Source organism: Habropoda laboriosa, unplaced genomic scaffold (genome assembly GCF_001263275.1).
Source record: "Habropoda laboriosa isolate 0110345459 unplaced genomic scaffold, ASM126327v1 scaffold225, whole genome shotgun sequence".
Taxonomy (NCBI): domain Eukaryota; kingdom Metazoa; phylum Arthropoda; class Insecta; order Hymenoptera; family Apidae; genus Habropoda; species Habropoda laboriosa.
The window spans coordinates 640,018-653,218 of record NW_017100368.1 but is presented as its reverse complement, the minus strand read 5'-3'; the positions used below and the strand labels follow the sequence as shown (position 1 = coordinate 653,218).

At 42.5% G+C, this 13,201-nt stretch overlaps 1 protein-coding gene across 1 annotated transcript in view; it reads right to left on the bottom strand.

Moving 5' to 3' along the window:
* Positions 1-3,684: 3,684 nt before the first annotated feature.
* The window catches only part of LOC108574745 (dipeptidyl aminopeptidase-like protein 6), a 44,294-nt gene continuing 34,777 nt past the window's right edge, over positions 3,685-13,201 (bottom strand). The window contains exons 4-12 of the mRNA XM_017937380.1: positions 8,116-8,190; positions 7,573-7,625; positions 6,931-7,485; positions 6,331-6,649; positions 6,059-6,237; positions 5,767-5,989; positions 5,246-5,690; positions 4,962-5,167; positions 3,685-4,292 (exon numbers count right to left, since the gene is read on the bottom strand). Of these exons, the coding sequence (XP_017792869.1) occupies positions 4,191-4,292; positions 4,962-5,167; positions 5,246-5,690; positions 5,767-5,989; positions 6,059-6,237; positions 6,331-6,649; positions 6,931-7,485; positions 7,573-7,625; positions 8,116-8,190 (2,157 nt within the window). The 3' untranslated portion in view covers positions 3,685-4,190. The remainder of the gene's footprint in view (positions 4,293-4,961; positions 5,168-5,245; positions 5,691-5,766; positions 5,990-6,058; positions 6,238-6,330; positions 6,650-6,930; positions 7,486-7,572; positions 7,626-8,115; positions 8,191-13,201) is intronic.

Sequence of the window (13,201 nt, the reverse complement as noted above, 5' to 3'; positions counted from 1 at the left end):
ATAATGCGTCTGTCCTCGTAGCCTGACCAAGGAACCACCAAAAACGAAATAAGAAACAATCGAAAAATCTAGGAAAAGAATTTGTTATCTGTGGAATTGTACCTTCTGTTGGAGGTTAAGTCACGTCGCCATGTTTAATTCAACATCCTCCAGCAGAATTATATATTCTATATATATACACACACAGTCGGTCACAAAATAATTCGGACACTATTTAAAACATTATAACTTTTTAAAAATTTGACCCAACGATTTGAAGCTTTTTGAGAAGTTAGAAGGATTAGTTTACTATATGACGTGTACAAAAAATTTGGGAAAAATTGGAGGTCGCTTTTTACAACTTTTTTATCTGAGCTCGTAATGAAAATCTAGAAAAATACGTTTTGTAGATCTATGCCAATTATACACATGCTGAAAATTTCATCGAAATCGTTGCTATGAGCTACAAACGGTTCAGAATTGTGAGAATCGCACTATTTCACGATTTTCGGCCTGTAACTGTAATAAATCTGAAGATTCTTACATCTCTCGATGCCTGCCGCTTGCTTCTCCATCAACCGATTTCGATGAAATTTTCAGCATGTGTATAATTAACGTAGATGTACAAAACGTACTTCATAAATTTTCATTACGAGCTCAGATAAAAAAGTTGTAAAAAGCGATCTCCCGCAAATTGCAAATTTTTTCTACACGTCATGTAGTAAACTAATCCTTCTAACTTCTCAAAAAAACTTCTAATCGTTAGGTCAAATTTTTAAGAAGTTATAATGTTCTAAATAGTGTCCGAATCATTTTGTGACCGACTGTATATCCATCGAATCAAACGTCGATTCGAATTTTCCCTCGAGTGTACAGTTTCGAGGATTCGAGGGTGAATTTTCTGTTTTTTGTTTTTTTTTTTTCCATGGAATAATCTGAAAAATCGTCAGGGGCAATTCGTTGGTCAGGCAACGCTGCACCTTTTGTACTCTCTACGATCGACATCAAGCACGTAATTTCGATCTAACGATTCCGCCACGTCTACTAATCCGTCCACGTGTACACGTGGATCCCCTCGACGAGAATGTTTCCCTTCTCATTGTTCTCCTCTGCGAATTCCGATCCCCTTTTCACTCCTCGTCGAGGCCCTTTTATAGCCACGCAGTCTGAGTCGCGGACGAACCACATCGATCACTCATCTAAGAAAACTCGTTTTAATTACATTAGTTAGGTAATAATCTTCGTCATCCTCTCCGTTTTTTTTTCTCTATTTATTATCGTTTGATTAGTTGCACTAGCCTTGATTGTCGGCATTTAAGGGCTGCACCGGGCAGGCAGCGTTTATGGCGACGTGCGACTCTCTTCGTTCGAGCGCGAATTTTCTTACTGTTTTTTTTTTCTTTTTTCTTCTTCTTTAATTTATCTATTCACTTAATCAACCGTGAAAGGTGGCTCGTTTCCATCGGACTCGCGAGGATATAACGACGGAACCTGTTGACCCTTCTATTACGTCCAGTCGAAGAGAAGATCTGTACACTTTTAGTTCTAGGAAGCCCAAGGAAAGGTGGAAAAGTGTTCGCAAAGTTTGAAACTTTGGTATTCTTCGTCAAAATAATTTCTGCAGGTCGTCGATAACCTGCTTACGCGAGAGAAAGTAATTGGATTTATATTTTCTCTTTTAAGAAATTCAATTAAATCTTTCAACATATTAGGCTTATTAAGATGTTTATTCTTTTTCTTTTCATATTCTAATCGTACTGTCAATTGTACTAATCAAGAAATTAAACGATCATCTTCAGAAAATGAGATATCTTTTTTTTTAAATTGAAATTAAATTAAATTTTCTAGCGACTTGGGCGTACCAGGGTTAAAGACCCCTGGCGTAATTATTTCTTTTCTTTTTTTTTAATACCGTAATGAAGAAATTCAGTTATCATTTTCGAACAACAAGACATGAAAGAACGAATCACCGAAGACAATTTTAATAAGGGTCAACAAGTTACAGTCTTCCAAGTAAAATTTCGCAAGCTCGATGGATCTCGAACGATTTCTTCCAACATCAACCGCGTCTGAACGAACATCGATCCTCAACAGCTCGACTGATGGAGTGCCTCGAAGATCCATAGATCGAATTCCTTCAAGGTACTCCGTACAGTCGATGTTGGTCGAGAGAAGGTATACGATAAAGGGTCCGTTGCCCACGACGAGGTCCGTTTACCTCTAAAGTATACGCTGAGAATCTGAACGTCTCTTTTGTTACCCTAAAGCCTCTTACATAAGTCGATAGTCGTTTATGTAATCTGGTAAACCGATGACTGTTTCTTTTCCTCTTTATAGTACAACTTAGCGAGTATAGTACAACAAACGATCAACGGCAAATGGGGACACGCTCGAACCTCGTCGAAGGGAACGCGTCCTACACCAAAGACAGGGTACACTCCTCGAGAGACATGTGTGTTTGTGTGTTTGTGTCATGGATATTCATATATACAAATATTCAAGGAAATCGAAAATCTGCGAGTGAGAGGTTTTTCTTCTGATCGAGGAATCATTCATTGTTTCTTCTTCTTCATTTTTTTTCTTCGCTAGACTAGGCGTGAAGCTGTACAACACAAAACTTAAGACTAGGCGTTCGTCTCTATTTAGTAAGTGGTGAAGTGTAGTGCCCCTAGACGAGCGTTATTCATCTCACAGGCGTGGCCAGGTTTCTGCCTCAAAAAAATTCGAGGAGGCACCGGGTGTGTATAGAGCTGATACAGGGGAGAACTGTCGTGAAACGCGGGCTTGTAAGCTCTGCACGACGACCTGGAGGTCTGACTGGAACTTTAATAGAGACTTATACCGTCCTTGTTAGCTACAATGTACCAATTTCAAAGTGTTCACGCGAACAAAAATTCATCTCAATTTAGTGTTCGTTATAGACATGACAATCGATAGATAAATAAATTCTTGAAAAAACTAATTCGGTCGTAAAAGAGTTAAACAAAGTCAAAACATTAAAAACACTCTCATTTATTAAAAATAAAAATTATAAATCTGATTTATCTTGGACCTTTAAAAATGTTAGGACAATTAAGCTAAGTAGGGCAGTACAGTCGTCGAGAAAGAAGAATCATTCTCGAGGTATAGTTTTGAGGAGAGCTTGCAAGCTTTTTTGGTAAGCTCGTAATAGATAGCGAAATTGTATGAACAACTTGAATGCATCAAGTCGTGGCGAGTGTACAGTGGGACGATATAAAAAACGTGAGAGGTGAGCTTGCAAGCTCGCGCTAAGCTCGTGTCCTTCCGGTGTCAGCGTCCGATTACCGAAGGGTTCGCTGTATAAAAAGTGGCGAGAGCTTGCAAGCTTGCGAGAAATACGACGACAGTCACCCTTCGAGAATTTCCTCGATTTCTCGATCGTGGGATGATAGTCTCGACAGAGGTTCGTGCAAGAAGCGTGTGTGATTTTTGAGCTTGTCGATTCGACACTGTCTAGAAACATGGGTTTACTGGTAAAACACATTCAGACAATACGCATGATTTGTCAGAAACTGAATTTGAAGTGTAATCCTTAAATGTATTATACATGACATTGATCTAGAATGAACGACTTAATTTAGTACAAAAATCCTGATTATTCTTATGTATCTTCGTTACAAAGTAAAGATCGACGTATTTATTTATATATCGTGTTTTATCAGTATATCCACGGGATATGGCTCTGAATGGCAAAGGGATAGATTCTATATAGATTAGAATAATTGTCCAGGGGTGGTTGTTCCGAGAGAGCAAAGTGAACGAGTTTCTTCGTAGCAAAGAGGAATCCGCAGGCTGATGCAGGCGGCTGATATACAACGTTACCTTTTTTGTTTTTTGTCTTTTTTTTCTTTCTTTCTTGTATCCTTTTAATAACGATATTGCTTATACAAACGCTAGGTTTTTTATTTTACCTCATCACCCTCTCATCGTTCACTTGTCATCTACGCGTATCTCTCTTCTATGTCACACGGGGACTAGCGTGTTAATTTATTATTTCTTTTTCCTTCTTTACTCGTTTCGTTTTAACGATTCGTGAGCTATCGTGAGGATCGAGGATATATTTTTGTTTTTTTAGTAGAAGTCTAGTCTAGTCCTGAACGACAAGCCTTCTTGACGAGCATCCGCGTCCATCCGGGATGTATCAGAAGTAGGCGAGCTAGAGACAACGAGGGAGTGTTCGGCTTGAGGCACTAGGACGCATCCAGGGCGAGGCACTCGGCGAGGAAGTCCTCCATGGAACGATAAGCGTGCTCCAACACGCCTGACAACGCGTGGTCTTCGTCCGCGTAACTCTGTCGAATCGTACGATGCTTATTTAGTCATAATTAGATAGATGCTTCAATGGTCAGGTGTTATTTCGTTTAAACCAGGGCCGCTTAGCAAGTTGCCCGTGGAGCAGCGCGGGCATATACGGGCAGTAAGCCACGCCTTCCAGGGCAACGATCCTATGGCGAGGCACTGTATGAATATATACATCGTTCAAAATAAGAGTAACCTCGTTTCGCGTATGGGACGTGCTTAAGGCAGGGCTAGAACCACTAGAACGTCCAAACACTCACTTAACCGCCTACGTTTTTCTTCGTCTTATCCTCTGCTACACTCTCTGTCCATGCGCAGAACGGACGAGAATCGGTCCGAGAGCGAGGTTACTCTTATTTTGAACGATGTATAGCAGTGATCGTTTGATCTAAGAATATGAACTGTGCGTCAAAGAGAGAGCCTATACTTCCACCGCAACCGTTGTTCCCGAAATTTGTTTTAACGACTGTTGACGTCACTTGCCTCTAGATTTGCCTACGGTACTGTCCAAGAGCAACGGCGGGTGCCCTGGTTCAAATTGTAGGCCACTATCGTCGCGAAGGTGTTAATCGTGATAAACAACAAGTCAGTGAGAATACGGTATACTACTTTTCTGCAGTGATGAATTCTACACATCTTCGAAAATCTGGGAAAACACATACCTGGTACCTGAAGATGATACCCGCTTCGGACAGAGCCTTAGCGAAGGCAACGCCGTGCGTGTATGGCGCTGTGAGGTCGGCCAGACCATGAAGAAGGTAGAGACTATGGCTGGGCACCAGCCTTGCACGCTGAGTCAAATCAGCCTCAACGTAACCCTTATAATTCTCCGCTGGAGCACCCAGAACTCGCTCCGTGAACGCGGAATCTGCAGGCAACACCGTACAAACACACCATTAGCCCAAAATAAGGCGATCTCCATCGTAGATCAATTTTATCGACTCACTGTAGTAAAGCCAATCCGCGATTGGATTCACAGCGACGCCACACTTGAACACGTTCTCCTGGCTACCCAGCACCATGGCTGTCACGTATCCGCCATATCCCCATCCCCATACACCAACTCTGGTGACGTCTAGGTACTTCAAAGTCTTCAACAGGTGCCTCAACACGGTTAATTGATCCTGAACCTCGACGCCACCGATTCGCCTGAACAAATCCCGCTTCCCTTGCCCCCTGGCACCGCGTACATCCAGCCTGACGTACACCACGTCGTTGTGACTGGACATGTAGGTACCCCAGTCGATCTTGAAGCGATCCGTCACTGCTTCGCTACCTGGACGACCGTTCACCTCGACTAGAACTGGAAACGCCGCGTCCCTGAGCTCTTCTCGCCAGGAAGGTGGTAGTAGCAACTGTACCTGTGCCTTCCAACCTTGTGGAAGGGGTACCTGAAGACGAATAAGGGTATTCAATTAGTGTTAAACAAGATAGCTTGAGGATGAAGACAAAAGTGGGGGTAGATACCTCGAAGCTTCTTCGTGTAGGCAATGCCAGCTGAGAGAGCTTGTCTCCACGTTGGATTCTCGTGTCGTACAGCATCCGGATCATCTTGTGGGATGTCATCAGGTGTATACCAGCGAGTGGGAGGCCTGGACCTTCGCAGTGGAGAACGTAGTAACTCATAGCCTCGTCATTGACTGCTGGACTGATGGAGGCGCTAAAGTGTGTGCAGTTGGTGTAATAGAACCTGTCAGAATGTTCACAGAAATTAATGGATCCTGGAGTGTCTTTTGTTGTAAAGGGCACATGTACTCACCTACTGCTCCAGAGGACTTCGCCAAGATCGCAGGTGACGCAGAGAGGCTCCAGACGTCGAGGATCGTCAGCAGTAGGATCGCGGACTACGTAGAGGTGTCTTTGACCTGGCCTCCTTTCCCTGGTGCCTAAATAGTACACCAAATGAGCTTTGGTGTCCCATGCTAGGATTTCACTCACCTGGAAGAACGAAGACATACATTTGCTGCAACGAAGATACTCGAGAGAATAGTTGATTGTTAATTTACGGAATTGGCTGTACCAGTTGCTCACCTCGTAACGACCATGAGAAAGGACTGCTATCCTCTGCTGTGTCAGGGTCACGTGTTTGATGTGGGTGAAGTGTTCTTTGTCGCCTTCCTGAACAGCAGCCAACAGCAAGAAGCTGTCACCATCAGGAGCGAATAAAGGATGGGGTTGAGCATCTAACCATTGTCCTTCTGGCGCTCTCTCAGAGTGGGTCTCCTCGCATTCCCACGTTGGAGCACGACAAGCGGATACTAGTGAGAGATTCTGCGCTCTGGTCATCCAGACAACGGCTACTTGGGTGATGTCATCGCCCACCCATCCCGCTGATATTAAGTAATACTCCCTACAGAAGAATAAAAAGCAGGCTCTGTTTCCTCGTCGTTCATCTCCTTTAGAAGTATCTTAGGATATCGCTTGGACGTTTCTCCACCGATCTACACTGCCGGCCAAAAGTTTGGCACCACAAAAATCACCGAGGGAACAATACAAACAAATTGTCCTCAAACATTATACACTCCTCTTAGTCCTTTTTCTTACGTCCCATAGCAGCGGAAATAATTCGGATGTTCGTTATAAGATAGGATAGCCTGTATATTAAAAAAAATATAGTTTCCCTCTACTCACTGTCCATCCAAAACAGGAGGTGGCTTCAGCTTCGTCCTCATCAGACTCGACGAGTTCGACGTCGCATTTCCACTCGTGGTCAGGTTACTCAATTCCAGGATCCACAGATCCACTTCGGGATTTGGCGATCCAGGAGTAGGATATCTAACTGATCTCGAGGGTGGGAAGGTTCCTCGTCTAGGCGTGCTCAAGGGACTGGCACTGGGTCCATCCTGACCTGTCTGGGTGCCGAACCAAGGGAATTCCAGGGCAGTGACCTTGGTGTCGTTGAACGTGGCGAAGAGAAGATGCGTGCCGTCAGGACTAGGCCAGGCTGCTTCTGGTCGTGGTAGAACTTCCTCCTGGTACAACCAGTCGGGCACGCCATTGTAGATCACGCCAGGAACGCCTGTGTCGGTGATTCGGGCGTCCTCCGCCGCTGACGGGGCAATTCTCACGTAGATGTCGTTTTCAGAGATCATCAGGAGACCGGAAGTGTTGCCCAGCCAAGCAGCGTGCTGCAACCGCGTTTGCTGCATCCTCCTCGACGCGTGCAGGCGAAGAGGCGTGTGATGGCTGAGAACGCAGAGGGGTAAGTGATGGAAAATTGTTTTTTCTTTATTTTTCGTAGATTTGTAATAGGTTTCTTGTATATTTACTCACTCGTTCGTGACGTCGTAGACTGTGTAATAAGCGGTGAAGGTATGCCTGAACACCTGTAACGAGGGAGAACTTCTCTAGAATTTATTTATAGAATTTTAAGATCAGCCAATTTTATCAAGGATTTTTTAGGTCAATTTACTCAATTTTCTTAGAGTATTAAAGACACGCTGTTTAATTATTTTATAATATTCAGATTACTGGGTTCCATTTTTAATGAAACTTCGTGGTTATGAATTCCAACATAATGCTATTCAATGTTAGCAATTTTCTTTGCGAAAATACGATATATTTTCGAAGTCACTAAGAACTCCTACGTATTCGTCACGAATATCCATGTTTAGGGTAATTTTTATCCAACCACGAAGTCCCAGAGGATTTTCTACTCAAGGCTGATTGCATAACCGAAACTGGACACGGCTCCAAAACAATTTTAACGACGTTATCGAAGTTACATAAGCGCGGAGACGCGTTAATGCAAATCAGCGGCTTTAACGAGGCGGCGAAGGCCGTTGAAATTGTTTCTCCGTTGCCCGCATTACTCACCGGCTTGACATTGTGCTTGAACAACACGTAACGCAGGTCTGCGCTGCACTGGTAGCCTTGGACGTTCAGCTGTCTCTGGAAATAAAGCCGGGAAGAGAAGATTTACGGTTTTATGTATTTTCCATTTTCCGTAGCTCAGGCTCGGCCGTGTGAACTTTACGACGGTTAACTGGCCTCGTAAATCCGGCAGATCCTCGAACTTTCCGAGAACCGGCCGTCTCCTCGCGATACGTTTCGTCCAACGTGCAACGGCCCCCTTAAATCAACGATGCGAACTATACCGTATTTTCGCGATGATTCGTGCAACGACTCCCTCAGCTAACATCGATCACGCCATTTAATTACGCCCTTGCGATTATGGCCGTTATGAATCGTGACGTTATGCTACGCTGCCTGATAGATAATGATCATCGGCGTACGCTTGCGGTTCATTACGTATTCATTATACAAACGCATTATGGATTTATGGATTCGGTTTGAAAATTTTCGCGTGAGCGGTACAATAGAATGAATTTACAATCGAATATTTTCTTTAATGACGTTCCAATCTGTCGAACATTAAGATATCGTTATCATAGTATCGATAAAACCTATTGCGCGCTAAGGCACGAAATTAGGACGCGATCGACGACTCTATTCGTTGATCCGCGTCGCCGGTTCATACTTGTTAATAGGCATCCCACAAAAGGTGACTTTTCTTTGTTAAACCAAATAACGAGCATTGATAGGCCATTTCTTCGACTGTCTAGCTTCGAGAAATTGTGTCGATACAGTCTATTGAGATTGAGTCACGAAGTCACTCTAAAGATGAACCCTGTAACGTCGAAAACAAGTTACTCATCGACTCGCTGACTGTCCCTTCGAAGTCCTGTCCAGCAATTCGTCACCAAGTTCACTTTCTCCCCCAAATCCCTTCCTTACGCTTCGAGAAATTGTGTCGATACAGTCTATTGAGATTGAGTCACGAAGTCACTCTAAAGATGAATCCTGTAACGTCGAAAACAAGTTACTCATCGACTCGCTGACTGTTCCTTCGAAGTCCTGTCCAGCAATTCGTCACCAAGTTCACCTTCTCCCCCAAATCCCTTCCTTATAAGTATACCCGAAAAATCCCTTAGAGCTTCATTATAGAAAGCAAGCGAGTGTAGTTAAGAGCTGTCGATCTAGTACACAGCAGAAAACTTCAACGTCTCTTCCCTTCGTGAAGTTCGCGCCTTGTAAATTCGGATTCCGCGAGTACAAGTATCATCGTTAAAATAAACGTTATATTGGTAAAATATAATCGGTGGCCACTTTCCTCCCTGGATTCCAACACAGCATTGTAAAGAAGACAGTCCAAAATTGTAACTCGAGTCGCGAAGCGCTGCAATAAAACGCAGCAACGTGGAACAAAAACTAGATTCTTAATCAAACATACACCGTACAACATTTTCATCCAATATCCACATTGGATGGAAAAAGAATCGTGACGCATTACACAAAGAAAAGAGCTCGATACACCTTCAATCTTTCCCACGAATCTTCAATTTTAATAGATCAATTCAAATCCCTGAAGCTTTCCATGAACGAAGTGAAACGAGGAACGTTAGCAATGCATAGAGCACTTGGAAACAATATATCCAGTTATCTACCTTCGAAGTCGACACTATCGCGGGTGCCGCGTGAAATACAAGGGTCCAGAAGTCGATATTCGTTTCTGAATGCTAGGTGAGATGTGGGCGCGGCGTGTTCCGCTTGCTTGCCAGATCAATGCGGCGTATTCGTCTATCCTCTTCTGCAAGATGAAGAAAGGTAGATTTTGGACCAGGTCCATCGACTACAATGCATTCCACGGTATTCCAAGAATTCTCGTCTTATCGTCTCGTTCAAGTTGCATCCATTAAGAGGCTGTTCGTCAAACACGAAGCACTTGACAAGTGTATAAAGCTCGTCATTGAAGGGAAACGATCGTACACGTTCCAAGTGACTGAAATCTCTCCGCTCCGAGTCTCACTCCTTCGACCCTATTAAACATTAAAAGGTAACACTTCTCCATCAACGAGAGTTAGAAGCCTGCTCGAATCTCGTCGACGAGCATTTAATCTTTCTCCGGAATCATCAAAAGCGTCCCGATCGTCACAGCTAGGAAAATTACCAGGCGCTCATTAACCACGACGCGACGATCCTCTGACCGAGACGCGGCGAGGTATTATTACCCTCAATCGTATTTCATATTCCTCATCGTTGGACGGACGAGAAGGATCCTTCGTTAACGACCGGTAAATTGACGCTCCAGCTCCTCAAAGCACCTCGTTCTCCCCTTACCCTTGTCCATTAGACTGTGCTCGTCTATCAGACAGTTATTCTCGATACGAATATTACGCAATTTCTTCATTTCTCCATTCTTCCTCGTTTTCCTCTTCTTCCACGAAATCATTCGAATCGTCAGATCTGCGAGGGACCTTTGCAATTTAACATATTATTATTAACGAGGATTTTGACATCTTAGATCTAGCGGATCAGGATCTCGGTTGTACATTCCTCTTTAGAATCTAACAATTCCTGCGTTTAAACCATGTTTCTAAACCTAATAGTTCCCGAGATATTTCACGAAATGTGTTCCTCACACTCCACTTTGAGGGTCCTTTTTCACCCCTTCAACATGGATTTCGGCAGGTAAGAAAAAATACGTGTCAAATAAGTTTTCAAGAACTACACCATACCTAAGTTTCATCGAAATCTGTGATGTACACTTGAGGACTCACCCTTACAAGATGCAGACACGGTGCGGCAAGAAAGTAACGAGACTGAATTTCTGCTGGCATACGGTGCGGCAACAATGTTATGCGAATGGTCGAAACAGACACGTCGCAATATGAATTAAAGCGTCCGCTAATAAACAATAGAAAATATTTCGATTTCGTAACGTACAAAACTGTTTTCCGCGTCTTGTTTTGTCGTGCAATGTTAATGCACCTGCACACACATATCAGTAACCGTAACAACGTTTTTAGCTAAAAAGGGAATTCCTGTGCTTAATATTGGATTATGGGAGTTATTGGTTGTTAAATAATTAATAATCCTTATTTTAAACTATAAACTTTTTATTTGACACAAGGAAGGTTCGCTTTTCTACTTGATGGCAAGAGCACTGTATACAATATTGCCTACGACCCCGCTTGGGACCGAAGGGCCTTTTGTCACGTATCAGAAACATTTAGATCTTTACTAAACAGAGGTGGTAAGGCTAAACGGATTTCTCCGAACGTATACAAAAGAAATATATACTTCCTAGTAAGGCTTTAGATTAATTTTTGTTATATCTAACTGACTGATAAATCTAACACTTAACCCCTTAACGTATGACAACGTGTCAGACTCGTGGCAGAGATTCCGGTGAAGATGTGAGAAAACTAGTTGTATTAGTAAAAAAAAATTCATTGCAATCCTAAATTTCGTTTGAATTTGTAAGACTAAGGATTGCTAAGTGTAATTAATCTGTGATAGATTAGTTATTGTTGCCTGATACAGTACTAAAACAGTAAATGGCTGACGCTTAGATGCATTGTCGGAAAAGAAATCATAGGTTAAGGGGTTAATCACCCTCCTTACTCTCCTGATTTGGCCCACGCAGACTCTTTTTTATTCCCACGATTAAAATTGAAATTGAAAGGTTAGGTTAAACGATTTTAATCCGTGCTCGATATTCAACAGACAATTAAACGAAATTAAAGCAGAACAATTTTCAAACTCCTTTCAACGATTATGTGACCGATGCAAACATTGTATCGAGTCCCTTGGAGGATTATTTTGAAGGAAATAAATAAAAAGTCTACAATGTTATGTATTAGTATCTTGCATTTTTTACTAGTCTCGTTACTTTCTTGCCGCACCGTGTATAGAGATACGTATGTATTTAAATCTCTACAGGCGCTACGTATCATAATTAAAGTGTGAATTTTAACATGTCATTTATGCAAGGATGGAGCGAAATTTCTTTTAACCCATCACCCAACTAACCCTCACATTGCTAACTTAACGTGAGGGCAGTGTCATTTAGTATTGACGAATCCACGTGGACGCTGTGACGCAACGTTCTCTTCCTTCGAGAGGTAGATTTTGGTTCGTGATCGTTTCTGGTCCCACGGGTGCTGAAGATCAGTCCACGAAGCGGAAAATGCAATAGCGAGAGGCTACTTTCGGGAAGCGACCCCCTTTTCTCTTGAATAAACCGGCGAATGCCACGAACTTTGCCTTATATACGGGCCACTCTCTTTGCTTTATGCCGTGCCGCCGGCTAACCTCATCTCACCGATAGATAAGGCCACGAACGATGGACGCTTGATATCCGACGTTAAGACTGTTTATTACCACCCCCTTTTCCGAATCCTTTTCAACGGCCAGGAATTTTCCAGGTACGGTTTTTCCGTGCATAATTTTAGATCAGAGAAGGTGTCGTTTCCGATGTTTTTGAGGGTTCGAAGGGATTCCTATGGTTTAATTGCAACGAATTTTAATCGGTGGATATTCTAAGCGGTGGTTTATCACTTTTAATTAATTTCGTTAATGAGTTGGAGCTAGGATCCTCTTTGAGGATGAATTATATTCCTCTGGAAGGGGAAAAATGAATTTTCTAAAGGTTTTCTCGGGAAATTTCCTTAAGACAAAGTATCTCTTGAAGCGTTTTTCGAAATTTAATACGTTACATGCTGAGGAATAATTAGACCCTTGCCAGAATACTTAATTACTGATAAATATCGGCAGAGTTTAATTCTGAACACTTTAACCCTTTATGCCCAGATTTTTCTTCGTTCATGAGGAGCAAGAATTAATGATTATTGTAAAGAAAATTGTGAAGAATTGGCAATAACAAATAAAATGGCATTTATGAAATACATATTGATGTAGATAACGTAATTCCAAGTCACGTGGCGTTATAAAGGGTTAATTTTTCTTCGCATTAATTTACACCAGCACTGAGTTGAGAAATATTGTTTTCCCATTAACGCAAGTTCCATTTCCGAAAACTCTTCTGTACCATTAGTGGTACACGCGTAAGTTCCAATTTTTCTACAATTAATTGAAAGTCGAGACAATGAATTTTAAT